The 26,567-nt window shown below is 37.2% G+C and overlaps 1 protein-coding gene across 2 annotated transcripts in view; it reads right to left on the reverse strand.

Moving 5' to 3' along the window:
- LOC115224670 (cilia- and flagella-associated protein 74-like) overlaps window positions 1-26,567 on the reverse strand; it is a 129,343-nt gene that overhangs the window by 11,257 nt on the left and 91,519 nt on the right. For both annotated transcript variants that reach the window (XR_005003893.1, XM_029795528.2), the window contains exons 26-32: window positions 23,874-23,977; window positions 17,322-17,474; window positions 16,820-16,935; window positions 12,049-12,174; window positions 4,412-4,577; window positions 2,684-2,803; window positions 1,398-1,553 (exon numbers count right to left, since the gene is read on the reverse strand). Coding sequence is in view for 1 of the 2 variants with exons in the window: in XM_029795528.2 (XP_029651388.1) it covers window positions 1,398-1,553; window positions 2,684-2,803; window positions 4,412-4,577; window positions 12,049-12,174; window positions 16,820-16,935; window positions 17,322-17,474; window positions 23,874-23,977 (941 nt within the window). In the remaining variant the exon portion in view is untranslated. The remainder of the gene's footprint in view (window positions 1-1,397; window positions 1,554-2,683; window positions 2,804-4,411; window positions 4,578-12,048; window positions 12,175-16,819; window positions 16,936-17,321; window positions 17,475-23,873; window positions 23,978-26,567) is intronic.

The raw sequence follows: 26,567 nt of genomic DNA on the forward strand, positions 1-26,567 counted from the left end.
TTCACTCTAACTGTTGTGATCATATTTACTACCTTTGAGACAAGAGAAATAGCAACAACATTGATAACAATAATAATGATTTCTAATATCAGCTTAAGGCCAGAAGACTTTGGGAGAGAGTAAAGTGACCCCAGTACGGTACTGGTACTTTTTTTTTATTGACTGCAAGTTAAGCCCCACCAGGATTTGAAGTAAGAATGTAAAGGAACATAACTAAATACTGCAATGTATTTAATCTTGTGCCTTACCAGTGACAATGATAGTGACAAGATAATGAATATGATAATGGCGATGAAGATAATGACAATGATAGTGACATCATCATCATCGTTTAATGTCTGCTTTCTATGCTGGTATGGGTTGGATGGTTTGACAGGGGCTGGCCAGGCAGAAGACTGCACCAGGCTATTGTGTCTGTTTTGGCAGGGTTTTTACAACTGGATGCCCTTCCTAACACCAACCACTCTGCAGAGTGGACAGTGCTTTGGATGTGGCATCAGCACAGGGGAGGTCAGTTTTGGCATGCACATCCAATGGAGCATACTGCCTTCATTTCTCTCCAGTCTATGCAAGTCTTTTGCATTCAGAGCCCATGTCTCACTACCATGAAGTATAGCCATTCAGCATTCATACACAAGCATCATACAATCTACCTTTCACTCTGAGAGACAGTTCTTTTGTTGCCAACAGAGGTAATAACTCTCTGAACTTCCTCCATCCTATTCTTATTCTAGAAACAATACTTTCAAAGCATCCTCCACCATTGCTAATTTGGTCACCTAGGTAACAGAAACTATCTACAACCTCAAGAGTCTCCTGGGCATTTGAGAGAGTCTAATTCTTGTGTGCCCTTAATGCTTATTGTTCCTGCACATCTGCCACATACAAAGATAATTTTATCTGTTAATCTATCTGTGATTCCATTGCACCTCTTATGCGTTCAGAGCTTACACTGGGTGCAGTGAATGGAATTACTTCCAACTCCTTTCCTACATACTGAACAGAGCCATTTACCTGACGGAAAGAGAGTCTTATCTACTTCCTGGCTAACAACAGCTTTGGTCTTTGCTAAGTTAACTTTAAGGCCCTTTGATTCTAGGTTTTGCTTCCATGCCTGGAATTGCTTCTCCAATTCTACTACAGATTCTGCAATAAGAGCCAGGTCATCAGCATATAGTAGTTCCCACAGACATCCAGTTTTGAATTCCTCTCTTATGGCCTGGAGGACAATGATGAATAAGAGTGGACTGAGAACTTAACCCTGGTGAACCCCAACTTGTATGCTAAATTCTGTATTCACATATTCATGACACTGATAATGATAAAGATGATGAGGCTAATTTATCTGGCATCACAGAAACATCTTCAAGGTTTTCACAGTAGAGAAAATAAATTACCGTAAATGTTTTGTTGTAGAATTCTCCAGGAGTAATGCAACCCATATCAAAGATGCTGCCCTCAAACGAGAACTTCAGATTTGGAACAATTCCAACTCCAGTTACCTTGACATACACACATGATACTGCTGACTTGATTTGGAGGACTTCATAAAACTGAAAAAGATAAAGATAGTATGGTAGATATTGTCAGTGTGAGAAAAAGAAAAGGCTTAACATTTTGGGCTTAGACTTTATCAGAAAAAAAAAATTCTCTTCATGTCATTGATAAAAAAGATGAACCTTAAATGTCAAACTTATTCATTTTCTCATGGTAACTACATTTATTTTAATTATCACATTTTCTCTTGGATTATTTGTTGACAATATAAACTCTTCTCAGTTTTCTCATTGTCTGGATTTTATATATTTTCACTATGTAAAATAGGGTCATTAGAGAATCATGGATGCAGTGCAATGCAAGTGATGAGATATTAACCCAGTAATCATAGTCTGTCATCTTAATGAACCAACTAGCTTAAAGTTGGAATGCCATTAGTTAGTGTTTTGAAACATTTACCTTTATTTTTTGTAGTGTACCAAATAATAAGTTTATTTACGCTGAGTTCATCTCTCTTTAAGCTATTGAGAATTTCAGGGAATTGCATTCAAATAGTTTGACTGGGCCTCACACTTGTGTTGCAAATTCAGCTTGCCAGAGGTACTACCACTACTCCATGGTACTCACCATAAATTTAATGTAATCTGCTAACATGTTTGATCAAACTTCAGCAAAGTGGGTGTAGGCATGGTTGTATGGTTAAGAAGTTTGCTTTGCAACTACATAAGTTTAGGTTCAGTTCCATTATGAGTCACTTTGGCAAACATCTACCATAGCCTTAGACTAACAAACATCTTTTACCAAAGCCTTATGAGTGGACTTTGATCAGCAGAAAATATGTAAGCCCAACAGAAGGACCATCCTTGTTCATGATGAGTGCTAGATTTAATCTGTAACTTGGTTAAACACTACAGCTTAACCTCTGTGTGCGTTTAATAGAGCCCAGTCTGTTGCAAGCATTGGAGTGAGGTTTCTGGTCTGCCAATACCTTCCTTCCTTTGACCAGTCTTGGAATCCCAGCCCTTTCTCCTCTCACAAAGCCATATAGTGAAAAGAAAAAAAACAAAAAACGCTAAGCAGTAATATTAATATTATCTGATGTGCAGCATAGAAAGACAAGTTAAATTCATTCTAACTTTATTGTTACTTCAACAACTAACTTGCCATAATGAAACATATATCATACCTCTTCACCAATGGAAGGAGAAAAGGAAACAACTAATGAATGTATATCATTTGGTTGTAGAGTTGGGAAGGAATTTTTGATTAGAAAGGGTCCATTTGTGTTGAAAACTGATGTGGAGAGCTATCAAACAGATTAAGGACAATAAGATAATTAATACTGAGTCACTGAAAGCAAAATAAAATTAAAGTGTTCCACACATTTTTAACACAACCATGTTAAATGATTTGGCCAACTGAAATAGAAGTTGATATCTTTTATTTAAAAGGACTTCTTCATGGTCCCTGACTGGAAAGAAATTTCTACCCTAAAATGTTTAACTAAAATTAATGAAAGGCTTGTGAAGAACAATCAAATAATATTGACAAGTATAATGCATAACGGAATCCAAAGACCTCATGCTAATAATAATAATAACGTCATCAATGACAACTAATTATTTCTTCTACAGGCACAAGGCCTGAAACTTTTGTGGGAAGTGGTCAGTCAATTTCATTGACCCCATTGCTTGACTAGTACTTATTTCATCAACCCGAAAAGGAGGAAAGACAAAGGCAATCCTAGCATAATTTGAAACCAAAGGAAAATGGATAAATGCTGCTAAGCATTTTGTCCAGTGTGCTAACAATTCTGCCAGCTAGCTGCCTTCCTTTATAATAATAATAACAATAATAATAATTGTTATTTGCCAGAGGGCAACGGATGAGGACATTACAAGGATGGGTTATAAAAGATGCGTAAAGATAGCATAGACTCGTAACACTTCTCTTTGCTATGACAGCAGATAGTGCAGGGTGTTCAGGCTAAATTTGGCAGTCTGCATAAAAGGAAAAGAAAACAATATCCCAACCAAAAATAGAAGTATTTAAAAATATTTTTTAAAATATCAACTAGATTATGAACAGGAGGTAACAGTTCATTCCAAATAGCCACCCTCAGCTTCCACCACAGCCTCAAGACGGCTCCAGAACTTGGCACATACATTCCTCATTGTGTCCCTAAGAAGATCTTCAAACATCTTGATATTGACCACCAGCTTGACCTTGATGTTTTAGGCAGAAAGGTTGGTGTCTGTTCGCCACACATAATGAACCATTCAGGGGAATTAGGTGGCCAGAAAATGGGGCTGGTGAAGTCATTGAACTACTTCTGGGTCTTTCTGGAGCTATGGCAAGGTGCTGGATCCTGCTGCCACAAATATGGCTTTCAAGAAGCAACCCTCTCCAGTAACTGCAGATAGCCATCTGAATTAAGCCAAAGGCCATTTTCATCAGTTGTTGGGTGCAGAATCCCTGCTGTGTCCCTTACTGCTAACCATGGTTTCATGGTCTCTGCTGCAGCTGCCCAGGTCACATCTTGCAGCTTTTACAGAATTCACAGAGCACTGGCCAGCAGTCAGGATGTTGGTGTGAATCATCATGATACAAGCAAACCTTTTCCAAATCTTATATGGCTTCCAGTTCTCCATGTCAGCTAACTTTTTCAACAACTTCAATCTTTATCCTCTCCAATGCCAATAACTGTTCAGCAATACATCAAGCTGTTCCTGAAAAAAAGACACATGAAAAATCATCAAATTTAGCCCGAGTACCCTGTATGCATTCCCAACACACTACTCTACCATAGCACACAGCATGGATGCACAATACACTACTGAAATCACCAATATACATTATGGACTCCATCACCAGCTTAGTGATGTAGAAGGAGAATTACTGCCTTAAAGGATACTTTGATGGTGTCATCTGATATGTTCTGAATGGTCAGAGATTTCATTCTGGAATGTCCAACACAGATGTTCCCAAAGTTCATTTCACTTTTCCCATTATCTGACAATACAATGATGGATGGACCGATCGTTGTACAGTACACCTCTAGGTAGAGTGTCTCTGATACACTGCAAATAGAGAAACCATGCAATAAGAGTTTGTGCTTCAATACACATTTGAGAATCTTGTGGCTGTTTATAAATATTTCAGCATTAATTACTTTTGAGAATAGCTGATAAAAAAATACACACACACACAACACATACATACATACATACATACATATATATATATATATATATATATATATATATATAAATATATATATATATACTGGATCATCCCATAAATAATGCAGTATTTTTATACTTCTTTTATTTTTCAAAATTAAGATCGACAAAGTTCTTTTTTAATCTAAAATATACTCTCCCTCATTTTCTACAATGCTCTTCCATCTATCTGGTAGACTTGCAAGGCCCCTCTTTCAAAATTCACTTGTCTGTGATGAAAAATACTCCTTCAGAACTGTTCTGACGTCATCTACAGAATTCATATTTTTTCCATCCAAATGATTTTGAAGATTGCGGAATAACTGATAATCATATGGGGCAATTCCTGGCAAATATGGTGGGTGGGACATTGTTTCCCATTCAAACTGCTCCAGCCTTTGGGATGTCATCCTCACTGTATGTGGCCAAGCATTATCCTGATGGAAGGACACCTTTCATCTTGAAACCAAAGATGGTTGTTTTTCTTCTAGCACAGGCATCAATGAATGGTTGAATGACCAAATCCAAGCTTCTCTGCTAGTTCCTTAACAGTCACGATGGGATTTTGTTCCACCAGGGTTTGTAGGACGTCCTCATCGAGCTCTACAGATCTTCCAGGATGAGGCTCGTCTTCTTGGTTGTAGTTTCCATCTCAAAATTTCTGGAACCATTGTTGACCCTGGCTTACACTTGTTGTCCGATCCCCATATACTGCATTAATATTCTTTGCACTTTCCATTGCGTTGTTACCTTTATTGAACTCATAAAGCAAAATATACTGAATATGCTCTTTTGTCACTTCCATTATAGCTTTGAAAAAATAACTGTTAAAATCGAACTGCACTCTTCAAAACTTGCACTAAGAATAAGGATAAGGTATATTACCTGGTTTATCCCATCTCCCTCCAACTGCATTATCTATGGGATGGCCCAATACATACACATATGTTCATTCAAAGCTGAGATTTCACACTATTGCAACTCAGAGGCCTTTCCTATATATGTTCTTCAAAATATTGGCATATACCTTTATGTGTGTGTGCGAGTAAAAATACATGGAAACACACTCACACAGAGGGATATTCTTCCATTGATGAAGGTCTAACAAGAGTAGAAACTAGTCAGATTGAATCCTATTTCAGCCCATTGAAACATAAAAAACTGACTGATAGCCACTTTTTATACTCTTCAGACTATGGCTAAATTGTGTGCTTATTAAAAATCCATAACATTTCAAAGAATCTAAAAAAAATGTCTGTGTAGAACACTATATTCTAATTAATCCACAATATCACTGTGTGCAGTCTTATGCAAATTAGACAGACTAGTTTAGCTTTGTTTGAGATTGTATACGCTATAAATAGCTATATAATTACTTGGTGCACAGATGGGTATTTTTACCCCAGTGAAGGTTGAACAAGATTGAGTCATTTTATTGCCTGGGGTAAAATAAAATATGCAGCCTAACCCACTTGTCTATTTTTCACAGTGAGACAATATATATACATATATCATCATCATTGTTTAACTTGATGATGATGATGATATATAATTTATATATATATACATGTGTGTGTATATATATATATATGTGTGTGTGTGTGTGTGTGTGTGCGCGCACACACACATGCATACATGATTATATGTGTGTGTGTCACATTAAACACCCACCCACTCATGATGTGAAGTTGTCAGTATGTTCCATAACAGTGTCCTCAGAATTCCTCAGCAGACATCATCTCTGTGACAGACACTCACCCATCAGTGTGGTGTTGACTTACAGATGCTACTCAAATATAAAACCTACCACCCACTGAAAACAACAACAACAACGACATCACCATCTTCATGAAACAACAATTCCATTGGCCTACTTCACCAATAACAGCCATTAAAGCTATAAACTATGCATAATTTGTCCATATGTTAGATAGTTAGTTGTTCTGCTTTCAGATTCCTATATAAATATGTGTGTGTGTAATATATACATATCCATACATGTATTTACAAGTAGGACCGTACATTTACACATACACACACACACATATATATATTACAGGCACACACAAAGGTTGTGTGCCCCAAATTTCATTTCCTTTAGATTTAACACATTATAAACAATGAAGGGAGCCAGACCAAGCTTTGAGCAAAGGAAATTCGTCTTAAAAGTACTGCTGGGACTTTGGAAAAACAGTCAAAATGCAAAGACAGTTCAGGAGGGAGTTTCAAACAGATCTAACAATGTACTTCCCATCACTCAAATTAGAGAATAAGTTTGAAGCGGATGAAACTGTTCAGAATGTCCACAAGAACATTTTCAAAAGGCTATGGTGGACATGGATGAGCCCACAAAGCAAAAAAGGGCACTAGGAAGATATTGTGAGAGTTCAAGAAAATATGTGTGGCAAACAAGTTGTGAGAAAGCAGTTTCAAAATCAAGTGTCCATTGCATTTTGAAGAGCTGTTATTGGAAAAGTCACCTTCCAAAAATAGTCCATGCTTTCAATGAAGATGATTTGAGGTTTTGGATGCATAATGTGTATGCACACAATTGGGTCTCTTGCCCAGTTTGTCCCTGCTAAGCCTTTCCTACCCACTCATCTTCCTATCACTCATCCTCATTATTACTCTCCCTACTATTACAATATTCTTCTACAGCTGTAATTAATCTGTATTGCTCATCATCACCTCCTCCCCACTTCTATTAACATCCATCCCTCATGTTTATCGCTCTAATCCTTACCACCAATCATCCCTCCACCCTTGTCTTTTACTGGTTTCATTCATTTGACTAAAATCATGCTGGGCACCACCTTGAAGTGTTTTTGTCAAATGAATCAATCCCATTATTTTATTTTAAAGCCTGATATTTATTCTGTCAGTTTATTTTGTCAAACTGCTAAGTTATGAGGATGGAAGCAAACCAACACTGGTTACACAAATGCAATATATATGTGACAGGCTTCATTTCAGTTTCTGCCAACCAAATCCACTCACAAGGCTTTGGTAAGCCTGGAGCTATAGTAGAAGACACTTGCCCAAGGTACCATGCAGTGGGACCGAACCAGAAACCATGTGGTTGGCAAGCAAGCTCTTGCCACACAGTCAGACTTATGTTGGAATCAACATGAGACAGTATATAACAATGCTGGCCTTCACTTACAAGCATAGTTCTTCTGAGAGAGAGAGAGAGACTCCTACAATTTCTGTTTATTAAGACTTGAATGGAACTAAGTCTATAGTCAAAGACATTTCCTCGTGATACCATGCTGTGGGATTGAATCCAAAACCTCATGACTGCAAAGCTTCTCAACCACTTGGCCACACAATCACACACAAAGGAATGACACATAAATATCATGCTATCTAAGTAAGGTGGTGTGAAAATTGTTTTGTTGCTTCTGAAATGGTTTCCCTCCATGCTGACTTCAACACCATGATGCCCCACCCTAATTAAATATTTAGATAACAGTATTTCACCACACAATGTTTTGTTAGTTATCTCAACTTCAAAGCTCTTCCAGAAGTTCAGTGAGATGTGGTGAAAGAAGAAATGGAGAATAAACAAAGAAAAGTAAACAAAAATATTGAGGCCGAAAAAGATTGAACTTTCTGCTACACACACAACCCAAATCTCTCTTTCTCTCTCTCATATATATATGTGTGTATGTATGTATGTATGAATAAATTCCTGGCTCTAAGCATTTTGATATGTATAACTAATGTCCTATTTTAGTTTGCTAAACAAATTTAAGTATCAGATGTTTAATATACTGAAAGTCAGGCTGAAATAATATTATTCATCTCAATAATTTCTTACACAATGCTTATTTCTTGCAATGACATTGATTTTTATCACTGAACATTAATTGTATCATTTTCATCTTATAAATTGATTTTCTATTGTTTTGCTGTCTATTTTCATGATTTGAGGTTTTTACGCAAAATTATTTACAGTGAATGGAGAAGTTTCTTGATTCTTTCTAAAACTCTCTGGTTCTACTCAATATTGTATACATTTTAAACTATACTGAGCCTGACTGCCAGTCTGTGGTTAGTCACTGATAATAGCAGATGCATAATTTAGGTTTTTTGGCAAAATTCACAGGCTTTAACTGTGATAACTTAATGCCTTGCTATAACCATTTCATTATGTACATATGCAAAATGGTCTATTTTTGTATACAAAATATTTAATATATATATATATATATATAAATGAATACAAACAGCTAGGCACAATATAATACCGATTTCTTTACCACCCACAAAGGGCTAAACACAGAGAGGACAAACAAGGACAGATAGAGGGATTAAGTCGATTAGATCGACCCCAGTGTGTAACTGGTACTTAATTTATCGACCCCAAAAGGATGAAAGGCAAAGTCAACTCGGCGGAATTTGAACTCACAACATAACGGTAGCCGAAATACTGCTAAGCATTTCGCCTGATGTGTTAACGATTCTGCCAGCTCACCGCCAATATAATACCATAATGGAAAAATTTAATCATTACTAATTGTAACTGAGGGTACTGAAGCATCTATATTGTAAGAAATAAGACTTAAAAACTTTTAATGCCATAAGAAGTGCACAATATAAATACACTAACAGGGGAGATAACTGCCCCATTAGTGTCTGGGATCACTTGACTAGACTAATTGTGCCTATCAGTTGTAGGCTCATTAGTGACTGCTCAAATACTCTATGATTTGGCTAAATCCAGCTGTCGGCATATGTATTTTAACCATAATAATTTATGGCTGATTTAGCAAATTGCTAATGCATATATTAAAAATTAATATAAACAGTTAGGTGCAACATAATACCTATGACTTATAGGCAAAACTAATCTAGTGAACCTGGAGACACTCATGGGGTGGTTATTTCCCCAGTCAGTGTATATTGTATTGCACGCTTCTTACAGTATTAAGAGTTTTTAACTCTTATTTCTTACAGTATAGGTGCTTCATAACCCTCAGTCACAATTAGTGATGATAAAAGTTTAATATATGCATTAACATTTTGCTGAATCAGCCATAAGTTATTATGGTAAAAATATATATGCTGATGGCCAGATTTGGCCAAACCATTGAGCAGTCACTACTGATGAGCCTATGACTGATAGGTGAAAATAGTCTAGTCTAGTTTAGTGATCCTAGAGATGCTCATGGGGTGGTTACCTTACTTGTCAGTGAATATATATAGATTGCACGATTCTTACAACATTAGGAGTTTTTAACTCTTATTTATTGCAATATAGGCGTTCTGGCATCCTTAGTTACAATTAGTGACAATAAAAATTTTCCTATATATATATATAAATTTTTGGCCTAAAATTAAGTAAACTACAATTCAATAAAGGGCTCAATCTCCCTGAGTAACCATGTACTTCCTCTATAGCAAGACACCTACTTCCACCTCTCTGTCACACACTAACTTTTCATCATCTGACACAAGATCACCTCCTCCAAATCTCCCTCCTGTACAGCAAGACACCTGTTTATGCCTCTCTGCCATACTCTAACCTTCCATTATCAGACACAAAATACCCTCCTTGTCAAAATTCCTTGTGTTGCAAGTTACTTGGTGACCCTGCCGGTGCTGGTGCCACATAAAAAGCATGTCAAAACTGATCTTGTCTGTGCTTGTGCCATGTAAAAATCACTCAGTCCACTCTGCAGAGTGGTTGGTGTTAGGAAGGGCATCCAACTGTAAAAACCCTGTCAAAACAGACACAATAGCCTGGTGCAGTCTTCTGCCTGGCCAGCTCCTGTCAAACTGTTAAAGCTATGCCTGCATGGAAAGCATAGGTTAAACAATGATGATGATACCTTACAAATGTCCAGTTATTTTACTATATCTTTGTATCTTGTCAAAAAGTGAATATGTATCAAAGATGGTCTTTTTTCGTAGAGGATCAAGCATAACAAAATCAGCATTATAAGAGTGTCCTATGGAGTCATTCACATATTGATACAAACTAATATAAGAATAAATGAGGAAAGAATTGAAAGAGACATGAAAAGAAGGAAAGAGAAGAGTGTGAAAAGAAAGGAAGAAAATACAAAGACTGCTTAGTTTCACTTTTAGCTACTTTGTAAAGCTCTCTGTAGTCTCATTCCTTCCAGTTTCCCCAAGCATGTCTCTTAAATCCTATTGACTTTGCTTACGGCTGTGCTTTTTACCACCACATATTATACTTGTCTGGGTACCTTGCACCAATCACAGGTCTGATCTGTAGCTATCAGCTAGTTATCTTGCAGAAATCATCAGTCATCTTCTATTATTAGTCCTGATCTCCTTTTTCTTGAAGATCAACCAAGGCACATTCAGCTTCTGTGGTTTCTTTCTACACATTCTCTTTTGTTTTTGAGTTCATCTAGCTTCCACTCTGAAGTTGCTAATGACTATTTGATAATCTGTAGTGAGTAGTAAATTCTCCATCATGAAAGGGATCAGCATTTAAAGCAATCTGCCTCAGCTATCTATTTACAGCTGTATATGGTTATGGTGCGGCCACACTTGCAATTTGTCTCACCAGTCTGGAACCCCTATCTTGCTCAGAATATTGACCTTCTGAAAACTGTTTAGAGATGTGCAACCAAGCGAGTACCCTCCATCAGGCATCTACCATACTCTGAATGCCTTGCTTCCCTGGGCATGGATACACTGAAGCTCTGACATCTTGCAACTTATTTCGTAAACACTCACAAAATTATTAACCATCTTGCCTACAACAACCCTGAGCACCTTTTTGAATTCCATGTGTCTAACAGATGTGGGCATCCATACAAAGACAGAGAACAGCACAGCTCCCATGACTTTCAGAAACATTTTTTCACACTCAGAGTTGCTGAAGCATGGAACAAACTACCCGCATCAGTTGTTAGCTGCCGAGACATTGCATCCTTTAAAACCTCCATGCTTCCTGAAATTCACCAACGCTACACCTGATATCCTCCCCTCCATACGTAGTTTATCATGACTCATACACTGTTCACTTACCTGACTTTCGTACATAATTCTATGTACTCTGCATGCACCTTTGATGAGTTGTAGTGCAACTGAGCACTATACACAATAATTTCATTTATTATTATTATTACATCATTTTATCTCATTCTGAGTGAAAATAAAGCTTATATGACATAAGTGATGAAACACACTTGCACATGCTCACTCATTTATTCATCCACCCATCTCTCTCTCTCTCTCTCTCTCTCTCTCTCACACACACAAAAATATGAAATTAAAGAATGTTACTGACAAAGCTTGTGATGATCATTAACATTGCATTATGGACAACGTATACTGTTAATACACTTACTCATATGCAAGTGGATTCATTGGGCTGCAAATACCACGAGCAACATAGCAAGGGATTCTGTACATCTTTTCAAATGGTTTGAAATTTCGGACCAAAGAAATAACAGCTGATGAGAATTCCTTTGAACTAAAACAAAGAAAAAAAGTACAAAACACAATACATGGAAAAGTACATAATACAATACATGGTTAATTCCATTTGTGTATTTCAGTTTGAAATTGTTCTTTACAAATATATAATATTTAATAATGCTTATATTGAATTAATTAAATGTTAAATTTACAATATATACACATGCATATAGATTATATATTGTATTACAATTGTCCTTTTCAAGTTGTCACTTTGTGCTCACTGCCTTCTTAATAATATGTATACACAGACACACACACATGATGTTCAGCTAAATTTGGCTACCTTTTATGTCTCCTTTTTTCTCAGAAATTGCTTGATGTTTCGGTGAACAGATAATGGCATCGGAAAGCATAATGATTAGAGATGTAGTCAAGAAAATTTTAGCTGACACGGAGGACTGGAAGCCATATGAATATAGGAAAAGTGCTATTATGTGTATCATGATGATTTGTGATATCGAAATGCCTGCATCATGACTGCTGCTCAATGCTCTGTGAACACTGAAAAGGCTGAATGACAAGACATGGGCCACTGCAACTGAGACTACAAAACTGTGGATAGCAGAAAAGGACACAAACAAGCACTATGACTCTGGCTGCATACTGGAATTCATTCCCACACTTCTGAACAGGGCATTAGGCTCAGTTCAGAAGCTGCTAGAGCCTATGGTCAGATCCTGGCTGGAAGGCCATATGTCTGGTAGCAGGATCTGACTTGTTGCCATACCTTTGGAAAGAGTTAGAAGTGGTTGTCAGAAAATTTCTATGACTTCATCAGTCCTGATGTCTGGCCGCTTAATCCCACTGCTCATAATCTGAAGGATTACTGTGTGTGGAGACAGCTGAGAAAGACATCAATCACTTTGCCTGCAGCATCAAAGCCAAGATCTTTCAGGGACACACTGAAGAACACATACACCAAGTTCTGGAGATGTCTTAAGGTTATGATAGAAGATGAGTATGGTTACTTTGAGTAAACATATTTCACATCATCATCATCATCATTGCTTAGTGTCCGCCTTCCATGCTAGCATGGGTTGGACAGTTCAACTGGGGTCTGGGAAGCCAGAAAGCTGTGCCAGTCTGATCTGGCAGTGTTTCTACGGCTGGATGCCCTTCCTAACGCTAACCACTCCGTGAGTGTAGTGGGTGCTTTTTATGTGCCAGACAAGGCTGGCAAACGGCCACGATTGGATGGTGCTTTTTATGTGCCTCCGGCACGGAGGCCAGGCAAGGCTGGCAACGGCCACGATCAAATGGTGCTTTTTACATGCCACCGGTCATAATCCCAGTCATAATCGAGTTGATATATTTTCATTTTTTAAAATACAGCTATTTTTACCTGAAATATTTTATTTTGTTTTCCTTTTTGCAAGCTGTCAAATTTAATCTGAATACCCTGTATGTACATATCTCATATAATGCTTAAGAAAAACAAAATAATTTTAAAATTCATAGCACTTGATAGAGATGTAGAGTAATGTATTTGTAATTATAAAGCAATACAAGTGAGCCATCACTGGTTTCATGGTCCTCAAGATCTGTTCATATCGCATGATATAAGAAAATTAGAAATATTTAAATGTCATATCAGAGATATTCTGGAAATGCAAACACTTTGAAAACCATCAATTATGCAAATCAGAAACTGCACTGTCACTGAACTGGAACTACATAAACACACACACACACTTGATATTGTGTTACCACAGATTTTCTTTGATTTTTCTTTATACAAGTTTTTTCCCTTCTTACATTTACCAGTTTTATTTTTATAGTTACATCTCTTTCTTATAGATATCTTCTCTTTGCCCTCTCTCCATTATTTCCTCTAACAACGGTAGAAGTTACTCTTCGTCAATCATATTTAACTTTTTGTCTTTGTTCCTCCATCAACTTGAAACTATTTGCAAGTTTTTTTTCTCAGTGACTTTAACAATTAAAGGGAAATAACTCAGATAGTGGGGACGAATTACTACGAGTGAAGAGGAAGTTTGAAATATCTTTTCAAAGTATTTCCCATTTTCTGATGTATATCGAGATAAACAGAGCTTGAAAACAGAAACCAATGTTATTCTACAAATTTAGGATCAACTATAGATAATGCTAGACTGAGATTCCAGACATAGCATTGAAAGACATATTTTATTATCTTCATGCACATATATGCATATCTTCATAAACATAAACACATAAAATACAAATACAATAGGAAGCAGGGAAACCAAGAGGTGTGATTCAAAAAGCTTTAGTTTCTAATTATGTATATGTATGTGTGTGTGTATGTTTATTTTTGGTGTTACAAATGAAAGATAAGTTATATATTCAAAATTGAATATTTTGCATTTTCACTTGTGTTACTCTATATTCTTCACAGCATGTTCTGTATGTGTGTGTGTATATATATATATATATATCATTGCTTTTATGCCTGCTTTTACTATACTGGCATGGTTTGGATGTGACTTGGTGAAGTAATAAAATAATAATAATAGTAATAATGAAATTATTGTGTATAGTGCTCAGGTGCACTACAACTCGTCAAATTACTGCTCTATGGTTAGATACCTTCAATGATTCTTATCCTTACTAGTTCTCAAGTAAGATTCTTCATTCCTTGACTTAAAATAAAATGCTAAGCAGCCAGACATCTTGGTTTTGTGTGATATGAACATCATCATCATCAGTAGCTGAACTGTATCAAAGCAGATATATATTATAGAGACACACACACATATATGTATGCATACGATGGTCGTCTCTTATAGTCTGAGGAAAATGGTTCTGTGATTTGTTGCTGAACAATCTGCACAAATAATGATTTTTTTGTAGTGATCAAGTGTTCATGCTGTGCATTAGTTCACTTCCTCCATCAAATCAATGTTTCCTGAACAGCTGCCTGATATACCACATGTCAGGTGTTGAAGTGATTGCAGACAATGAGATGAAGAGTGTTGCCTAAGAACACAACACATCAAATGGCCTAGGAATTCAAACCATGATTTTGTGATTATGAATGCATCACTCTAACATGAGCCCTCAAATATATGCATATATATATATATATATATATATATATATATATGAGAAGTATTGATATCCAGAAGACCCAAGATGGCAGGTAAGGCTATGTAAGTGCTATGGGAGGACCATAGTTAGACTCTTGGTTCGATAATAATACAAGTGAGGAGTCTAATGCAGGTCTTGTGTGAGCATGTATATGTTGAAAAAAGTGAGACAATAAAACGAAGGCTGTGTGGAATTTACAGGATATTTATAAAGAGATAGGTAGTTTTATAGCTATTTCTGGGATATTGGGGATATCCCTTCATCAGAAATGATAAGAGAAAGTTAACTAGAGAGAAATAGTAGAGTTCAATATAAGGAGTGATTTGGGAAAAGGATGGATATAGGAAGTATAAAGAGAAATAAGAGAATAAAAATAAAAGTAAAAATATATGCATGCAAGCAAGCAATCACAGAGTTTTAGTAGTATATAGATAAATGCTCTTTCAATGTTCTACCATCCATTCAGTGTACAATTCCATTTTCATTCAAAGTCAACTGCAAGTAAAATCTTCAGGAGTAAAAAGTAAAAACAACCTGTCCTTATTAAATATCATTATTTGAATTAACCTAATCAATAAATTTAGGTAGTGGGTAGTGATTTTCTTTACTACTTCAGGGAGTGACGACTCTTCCTGACACGAGTCCCGGGCTCAGCTGGCTCTGGCTGACAGTACCCGGTAGGAGCCCCTATCCAGGGTTATGGAAAGGAGACAACCTTCAAAGAAATTTGGAGTGGAGCCCTGTAGGCAGTTTAGTGTCTGACTTGACACTTTCCGGCAGCTCCTGCAACCAAGCTGGTGCCAAACGTAATGCTCTGCACTCCTTTGGACTATGTCAGCAAGGTCGAGAGAGGAAACCTGATTATTGGGCTACCCAGGATTTTCTTACATCTAGCCCAGGCCTTCACAAACCTGGAGAGGACATGAAGTGTAAAAACCAGACTACATTAGTTTATGCGCAACCCCATTGTCTCCCAAGACAAAAGGATGCCAACAACATTTAGTAAATTATTTTTTCCCCTAATACTGTATTTAATGACTTGGTAACTTTGAGTTTTCTATGCTTCACAGAATAGAATGTCTAACAAAAATAATATGTATCTGTCGTAGTAGTTACTATTGCTATAAAAAATCAGACATACTTCCCTTGCATACTGCCGTCTAAGTTTTGGCCAATAAAAAATTTCTGAGTTCTCACTTTTGTTGCTTTTCAGAGTAATTTTTATTAACAACTAATGATTTTCTTCTCATTATAATTTGAATTGATTAAAAATTATATTTAGCTCACTCTGTTAAATGAGGTACATGCACATAAATATATGTGCATATTAAAATCAAAAAGAAGATTAAGAATATCATTTAGACACAATAATTAAATTAATCATTATTTCCGATTTTTGAGAAACACAGCATAGGATAAAACTTGTGTTTGTCTAAGAGTATATACAAAGAGGTTCCATAAATGTAAATCATATCTAAGTTGTTTGAGGTTTGTATTATTACGTAAAGCACCGTACATGCTGCTGGTAAGGAATACAGATAAGTTCATAAAGCAGGTAGATTACTCACTCATTTTTAATGGACTCCATACAAGGCTGCAGAGTTGACCTTGGCTTTAGTCCTGAAGGGGATGATATACAGTCGATAGATTTCATTTTTTTTGAAGTTTTGCTTCTGCTACTTTTCTGGGAAAAAAACAAAACAAAAAGATAATGCCATAAAGTCAAATTCTATAACATCTCATAAAAATTAATTTTCAAATGATATGCAAAATTATAATAGAGACAAATAGTGAAGAAGATAAAATATTGGAGTGTTACCTTAAAAATATTGGTTTCAAAAATAGTTGTATGCATTTAATAACGTCTTTAAATGTGTTGGGTAAAGCCAGTAACAGTTAATGTCTTCTTAGCTAATAACTTGGCATAGCACTCCCTTATTACAAAAATACAAAATGTTGATATTTCAACAGGTAATTTGAAACACTCTATTTACCTGGTTGTCTGCAATATGATCAAATAGGAAAATAAGATGATCAAAACGGAAAACATAAAGTTCAGTTTCAACCTACCAAAGTGTGCTCTTTATCTGCCTCGGCCTTCTTCAGATGCATTTGGTATTTCATTTGGAGTTCTTTCTGAAGCATAGCGGTGACCAGTGCAATAGCTTCTTCTTTAATTTCTTTCTCGTTAAGAACTGGAGAAAACTGGACTTGTACTCGCAACTAACATATTTTGAAAGAAAAAAAAAGAAAAATTGTTAAGAATGGAGGATGCTAAAATCAAATGTTGTGTGTGTGTGTATACATATATATGTATATACATGTATATATGTGTACATATATATACATATGTATAAATATATATATATATATATATATATATAAATATATATATACACACACACACATATATATATGTATATATATATATATATATATATATATATACATGCACATATACATATATATATATACATACACACATATATGCATACATACACACACACACACACATATATATATACATACAGACATGTATATAGATATGCATACACAGACACACACACACATATACATGTCTTTGCATATGTGCATGCAAGGCATGAGTATATGTATGTGTATATGCATATGTACATATATATATATGAACATGTATGTGTATATGTTTATACGTGTGTGTACATGTGTATATCTGTGTGTGTATGCATATATATGTGCATATGTGTGTGTGTGTGTGCATACAAGGGAGATGTATTTGTAAGTATGTGTATATGCATATATATGTAAAATATATATGTGTATATCCCTCTCTCTCTCTTTCGGAGAGGCACAAGCACCTACACGCACCTATACACACACGGCAGTAACTTCCGCCTGCCGAATTCAATCACAAAGCTTCGGTCGGCTCGGGGCTATAGTGAAGACACCTACCGAAAGTGCCACGCAGTGGGACTGAACCTGAAACCATGTAGCTAGGAAGCAAGCTCCCTAACCACACAGCCATACGTATGTATATATATATATATATGTATATATATATACGTATATATATATATATATATATATATATATATGTGTGTGTGTGTGTGTGGATGTGTCTATGTGCATGTGTGCAAGGAATGAAGCCAGTATGCTTCGCTGGATGTGTAATGTCAGTGTGCACCCTGGAAAGTCTGGAAGAATGGGGGTAGCAGGAAACTGTACTAGATAGCCAGAAGGCAGGCTGGGCAACAGGTACATATAGCCAAGGGAGAAGCAGAAAAGAAGTTTGCTAATGTTCTGCGACATGAGGACCAAAGAACTGAAGTATTTTGGATTGCAAGACAGTGTGCAAGAGAAAATTATGATGTCACAGGAGAGAAATGTGTCCAAATGGATGATGGTTCACTTGCTTTTAATGATTCTGAAGAGAAAGAGGCTTGGAGAAGCCATAATGAAAGACTGCTGAATGTGGAAGATGAATGGGAGGAGGAGAGCCTGCCAAATGTTGACCCAGTTGAGGGACCAGCTCAAATAGACAGCTCCCTAGTAGATAAAGCAATTAAGGATATGAAGCCAGGAAAAGCCTCCGGCCTTTGAGGAATCACTGCTGAGATGCTTAAAATATCTGGTGGTGTGGGTTATGGTCTAGTCACCCATATTGTAAACCAGGTAGTTCACGAAGGAGTCATACCCAATGACTGGCGTAATAGCACCATAGTCAGCTGCTACAAGTGTAAAGGAAATGCTTTAGATAGAAATAACTACAGGAGTATAAAACTGCTGGATCAGGGGATGAAGGTCATGGAGAGGGTCAAAGCAATTAGGGAGAGAGTCTGCTTAGTACAAAATCGAACTACAGACGTCTGTAGGTGACTAAGTTTGTAGTGGGGGTTGATGCTCAGAGAGAGTTACCACTAGAATAAGAATAGCCTGGGCAAAGTTCGATCAGAGTGAAAGGTAGATTGTATGATGCATGTGTGCAAACTGCCATTCTTCATGACAGTGAAACATAGGCTGTGACTGCTGAAGACATGTGTAAACTCGAAAGAAATGAAGCTAGCATGATTCCCTAGATGTGTAATGTCAGTGTGCACACAACAGAGTGTAAGCACCCTGAGAGAAATGTTGGACATAAGAAGCATCAGATGTGGCATGCAAGAGAGATGACTGTACTGGTATGGTCATGTACTATGGATGGATGAGGAGAGCTGTGTGAAGAAGTGTCACTCCCAGACAGTGGAAGGAACCTGTAGTAGAGGGATACCCAGGAAGACATGGGATGAGGTGGTGAGGCAATGACAAAAGACAGAGACCTCTGAAGATATGCTGTGACTGAGAAGACCTGGCAAGTAAAGTGATATCACAGCTGTAGCCTACACCAGTGTCGCATAACCAGCCCACTAAAAAAAAAGTACAGTTCTATATTTAAGAGATGAGGAATTATGTACATTATTTACATTCAACGGATATTTGTCCTCATCTTGTTTGTTGCTAACACAATGTTTCGGCTGATATACCCTCCAGCCTTCTTCAGGTGTCTTGGGGAAATTTCGAACCTGGGTTCTCATTCCTAAGGTACTATTCAATGCTATTATTATTATTATTATTGTTGTTGTTGTTGTTGTTCAGGTCACTGCTTGGAATCAAACTCAGAATATTGGGGTTAGTAGCCCATGCTCTTAACCACTATGCCATATGCCTTGAATATAAATAATGTAAATAATGTTAAAAAACAAGTACCTTTGGATTGTCAGTACATCAACATCAAAATTAAAATCAAATCAAACCACAATCAAATGGAAATTGTAGTTGTGGTTGATGCAAGTGCAGCCTGACTGGCTCCCATGCTGGTGGCACATAATAAGCACCATTCATGGGTCAGTCGTTGCCAGTGCCACCTGACTGATTCTCTGTGCCTGTGGAATGTAAAAAGCACCATCCGAAAGTGGTTGATGCCAGCTCCCTCGCTCCGTCTGGGTCCTGTGTCAGTGATACGTAGAAAGCACCCACTCTACTCTTGGAGTGGTTAGTGTTAGGAAGGGCATCAAGCTGTAGAAACATTGCCAGATCAGATTGGAGCCTGGCGTGGCCTCCTGGCTTGCCAGACCTCAGTCCAACCCATGCCAGCATGGAAAACAGACGTTAAACGATGATGATGATGATGATGAAGACATATATACATATACACACACACATATACATATATACATATACACATATGTATATATCTACATATATATATATATACATGCATATATATATATATATATATATATATAATATATATATATATACATGCATATATATATATATATATGCAAACATGCATACATATATATATATATATATATATATATATATATATATATATACATTCATATATATATACATGCATATATATATATACACACATGCATATATATATATGCAAACATGCATACATATATGCAAACATGCATACATATATATATATATATACATACATGCATACATATACATACATATATATACATACATGCATACATATACATACATGCATACATATACATACATGCATACATATACATACATGCATACATATACATACATGCATACATACATGCATACATATATATATATATATGATGATGATGATATATATATATATATATATATATATACACACACACACACAATTTTCTCAAGGTGCCATGCAGTGAGACTGAACCTAGGTCTATGTGGTTGAGAAGCAAGCTTCTTACCACACAGCTACACTTGCATGGGCGAATAAGACTGACTAGGGCAAATAAATTTGGGAGACATTACTGTCTTTCTCACATGTATTAATAGTGATATTACTGAAAGTGAATTTTAACTAACAAGCATTTGCTTTTTAACTAATGCAAGAAATTAAAGTGAGTTGTGTCCCCTGTAAGCAAGGCCCGTTACTCTATTTCGCTACACCTAGTTAAAGAAATAAATACAGTGTTCGAGCTAAACTCGACACTGCTCGAAAGGAAAGGAAAACACAATATTCCATAAAAAAATAAAAGTATTTAAAAACAAAAATCAAAGGCTATCAAACTAGAATGGCCTTCGAACACCTCTTTGATCTAGGCCACCATCTCAGCCTTGGTGTTGCACACAGAGCGGCTGGCGTCTTTCTCAACTTCGCCCCACACATAATGATCCATGCGGTTACAGTTGGTGGAATTAGGAGGTAAAAAATTGGAGTTGGTGAATTCATAAGATATTCTCTGACAACCATTTATTGCTCTTTCAGGAGGTATGGCAAGGAGTCAAATCCTGCAGTCACACATATGGCCTTCTTGCAGCAACCATCTCCTATCTAGGTTTAACCAGCCTCTAGTAGCTTCACTTAGCCATCTGAATTCAGCTTAAGGCCCTGTTCAAAGGCATGGGAGACAGTTCAATCTCCTTTCTTTGTGCAGGACAACAAACCCTGTCACACTGCGAAGAGAGTCAAAGATGTTTTGAGTGATGAAGGGGTTGATCTCATGGACTGTCCACCTCAAAGTCTCAGTCTCAAACCTACAGAAAATGTTTAGGAGATTATTGGAGGTGGGACACGAAGGAGAGATCCAAAGAACCAAGATGGACTCTGGGAATTATTGAAAAATGAATGGAACAATATTACTCCATCATTTTGCAAGAAATTAATTCAGTCCTGTGGTAACAGATGTCAGGAGGTCATTGATAGTAAAGAGATGTTCACAAAATATTAATAGTAAGGGGGTTTTTTTTGTTCTTGTTTGATTTTTCATTGTTTTTCTAAGTGACCCTCAACTTTTGGCCGTTGCAGTTTGGAAGACTATTTGTTTATTTCCTCATAACTTATGAAATATTTATTCCATTCATTTAAAATTTTCATGAAAGATAGATATTAGACATATCTAAATATGTGTAAAATATCTAGTCTCAACGTTTTGTTAATCTTCTATAATAAATATTTCAACACACTTGTTCTCATTGATCCTTATATTATGACCGCTGCTGTACAGTAAACAGAAAACCATAATAATAATAATGATATAGCATTCATTGACATAAGGAATTATCAAGCCTCATGAGCACCATTTCGACATGTAACTTCAAAAACCCTGTTAGTGATAGAATCTGGTCATTTCTTAATAGTACAAAATAGGACTGCCTCTGCTGAAGCTTTGATGGTAGCTCATAAGCAGGGGTGTAGCTAGGGTGGGACAAGTGGGGCACATGCCCTGGGCACCACTTTGAAGGGGGCACAATTTTGGCCAAGATCATTTTCTAATTAAGTCATTTCTATGCGAGTTTCCACTTTTTGGTTAGGTGTCGGAGGCAATTTTGATGCTTGCCCTGGACATCATTTACTCTAGCTACGCCCCTACCCATAAAACATCTTTTGACGTAAATTGGCGTCTGTTGGCATAAACATCTTGTTTAATGATGGGCCAGATTTTCGATAGGGTTGAGATCCAGAGATGCCAGTGGCCACACCATCAACTTTTCACCTTGTATGCTGTAAGACCCTGGAAATGTTTGGGTGGTCCTAGCAGAGTGTGAGGGAGCATTGTTATGCATGAATATGAGATTCCTTAGAAGTGACAGCAGTATGTCATCTAGTCAGGGATCCAAGACCTCCTTCAGGAGATTGCAGTAGGCAGCTGTGGTCACTTTAACCTCTTCAGGCACCCTGACTGAGCCAACAAGTCTGTCCCCAATGACACCAACCCACAACATGACCCCTCCACCCTGTTGTTGATGTTGGTGATGCTCATCTCCAAAATAAAACCAACCATTTTGCCCAACTGTCAGGTTCATCAAGGGTTGCCCTGGTTTCATCAGTAAACAGAACACAAGTCATGTCTAATGTCATGTACTTTTGGGCCCAATGAAGCCTCAAACTCCTGTGAGAAGGCAGTTTCAGGGGTCCTTACATGGAAACTATGGTCCTAAGGATGTGATTTCTGGTAGTTTGCAGTACATGAAGAAGTCCAGTTGCAGTGAAAATGGCTTTGCTTGTTTTTCCAGGTTTCCCATGTAACTTGCAGCCAATATTCCTTAAATCCCTAGTTGTCACAATCTTGGAGGTCCCACAATTGGATCATTTCTTCCTTGGCACTCATGTGACTAAATAATTCATCACGTCAATAAACACAATACTATTATAGTTTTCCGCTAAATATATATTCCATGTATGTTTAATATGTATCATTACCCTTCATTTTCAGAAAAAAAGTCTAGATGGGCTATTTTCATTCAAAAGCTATTGGAATAAAAAAAGGATGTTACACAGAATAATGAAAACATCACAACTGTGTTGCCATAGTGTGCAAACCAGCTGGGAAAAGTTTTATCAAAATTGATTCACAGAAAACCTGAGAAATCCTAAATTCATTCCTAAGCTACTAGTGTGGTTCTGGGTAAAGATGTAAATAAGTAAAACCTCTGCTTTTTTAAAAAATAAATGCTTCCTGGAGACCCTCACCATTAGACATGCAGTGAACCAGTGATTGATCTGTTGGAAACCTGAAACTAATGAGGCCATTGTTCACCAATTATAATATAGATAATAAATAAAATAAGTCCCTTTCATGGATAAAGAAGAAACTGCACAAAGAAAACTTCTATAAAACATATTTCTATGATTTGTCATCTTACCTCATTGCCATAGACACTGCCAACACAAGGGAAAATGGCAATAGGTACATCTTCAGGAATTACAAACTCAAATGAAACAATTTCTGTATTTGAGTGATGCTTGCCTGCAAATAAATAACACAATACAAATATCATGTATGACTTTGCCTGTTGTTACAATGGAGTCATTTAACAGAAATGTAGTAATTTTAAATGACTACAATGCAGTCATTTTAATATTGAAGTTCTCTATTTTATCTCGTATAAAATTTAAGGTTCGTAACCTTTTTGGTAGCTGCCTCCTTTCAGTTTGGAGAATGGGTCAAGAAGTCGGTTGTTCAAATCATACCAATATCACAATGTTGTGCCTGTGACCAATTCTCCTTCCTCTTATTCTTTATATAATAATAATGAAATTATTGTATACAGTGCTCAGGTGCACCACAACTTGTCAAAAGTGCATATAAAGCATATGCAGTAAAGTACAAATGTCTGGAAAGTGAACAGTGTATGAGTCAGATACATGTTTGCGTGTGTATGGAGGGGAGAAAATCAGGTGCAGTGTTGGCGAATCTCAGGAAGCATGGAAATTTTGAAGGATGCAGTGCTCCCACAACTAACAACTGATGCCGGCAGTTTGTTCCATGCTTCAGCAACTCTTAGCGTGAAAAAATGTTTCTGAAAGTCATGGGAGCTGTGCTGTTTTCTGACTTTGTAAACATGTCCACGGGTGTTAGACAGGTGGAGTTTGAAAAGGTGCTCAGAGTTATTGTTTGTAAGATGGTTAATAATTTTATGGGTGTCTGCCAAGTCAGCTGCCAGACATCGGAGTTTCAATGCCCAGGGAAGTAAGGCATTCAGGATATGGCAAATGCCTGATGGAGGGTATTCTCTTGGTTGCACGTCACTGAACAGTTTCCAGATGATTAATATCCTGGGCAAGATAGGGGTTCCAGACCAGTGATGCAAATTCCAGGTGAGGTCGCACCATAGCTATATAAAGTCTCAGATAGATAGCTGGAGAGCGGCTCACAAAAGATTTGGTGAGTGATGCCAAGACACCCTCAGCCTTCTTGGCAATTTTAGCAATGTGTTTTGTCCAACGCAAATCACTGTCGACAATAACACCCAGGTTACGTTCACAAGAAGACTTTTTGAGATTAGTGTTGTGGAGGGAGTAAATAGATGCTGGGTTTCTCCTCCCAAAATACATGGTGGTACATTTGTCCACAGCCAGCTTGAGTTGCGAGTCCATGATCCACTGCTGCATTGTGTCCAGGTCTGATTGCAATAAAGATCTATAGTGTACAGGATCTGTCCTCTTTATTTCGAGGTACAGCTTGATGTCATCTGCATATTTCATCACTGTGGCATTCTTTAAGTTGGCATCTATGTTATTAACATATGCAACAAATATAAGGGGGCCAAGAACAGATCCCTGTGGTACACCAGATGTCATCTCATAGGGTGAAAAGTGCTGTCCTAGAACTGTGACAACCTCTTTTCGGCTGATAATGAAGGACTTCAACTAGTTATAGAGATCATCTCTTACACCCATTGCAGAGAGTTTCACCATAAGTCTTAGCAAAGTCCAGGTAGACAACATCCACCCAGGATCCGTGATCAATGATTTGGTTAATGTCCTCAAGAAACTCGATGAGTTGATTACAGCAGTTGGAGTTAGGAATAAATCCAAATTGTGACGGCTGGATGAGGTTGTGAGACTTCCAGAAGTTCCAGAGGGTTTCTCTGACACAGGATTCCATCAGTTTGGCGATGCAGCTAGTAAGACTAATGGGGTGATAGCTGACAGGCGATGTGCGGTCACCTTTTTTGAACAGAGGGATAACACTGGCAGTTTTCCACTGCTCTGGAGTAACACAATTGTTAAGATAGAATTGAAAGAATAGTGAAAGTTGGTTTAGAAGAAAGTACCCACCTCGTTTGTGAAGTAGGTATGTAACACCATCGAGACTAGGAGAGGCATAGTTATATTTATTCTTAAGGTGGTGTTGTAGCATTGCTGGTGTAAATTTCATAGTAGATATAGAGTCCGGTGTCAGAGGTGATGAAGATGGAACATTTTGATCTTCGACAGTAAAGATGCTGGTATAGCATCCAGCAATGATTTCTGCACATTCTTTGGGATTGCCAGTAATCTTTCCTGTGTGGGGATTGCGAAGGGGACCAACTTGAGAGTGAGGTCTCTGCTTTGAGTGTACATACTTCCAGAACACTTTGCTGTCAGGGTTGGTTGCTATGCGCTGTTCGAATTCAAGCACTGCCTTTTTTGTCACCTGCTTGAGGTGGTTGGCTGACCTATTGCACTTTTTCCTGTTGATCTCTGATTTGTGCAATTTGTATTCCTGTTCAGCCTTACGGCGTTCTTTCCTGGCAAGTCAGACTGCTGCAGTCTCCCAAATTGCACTATGGGGTGTTTTTTTTGTGCTTGCATGGTACTGATGCTGCACATGCCGTCCATATTGAATTCAGAATGTTCTGAAGTATCGTGTTCACATCTCTAGAGGCATAAAATTTGAGCTAGTTTGGGTGCCGCAGCTCGGTACAATGTAATATCTATGCAATGTAATATCTATGCAATGCAATGAGCCAACCCTCATAATTTTACTTAAATAGGAGGGGTTATCAAATTTAGAGTAGTATCACAACAGAGTATATTTACAGCCAAGAGAACAGTGCCATTCAAGACAATTA

The sequence above is a fragment of the Octopus sinensis genome, linkage group LG26 (assembly GCF_006345805.1).
Source record: "Octopus sinensis linkage group LG26, ASM634580v1, whole genome shotgun sequence".
NCBI lineage: Eukaryota > Metazoa > Mollusca > Cephalopoda > Octopoda > Octopodidae > Octopus > Octopus sinensis.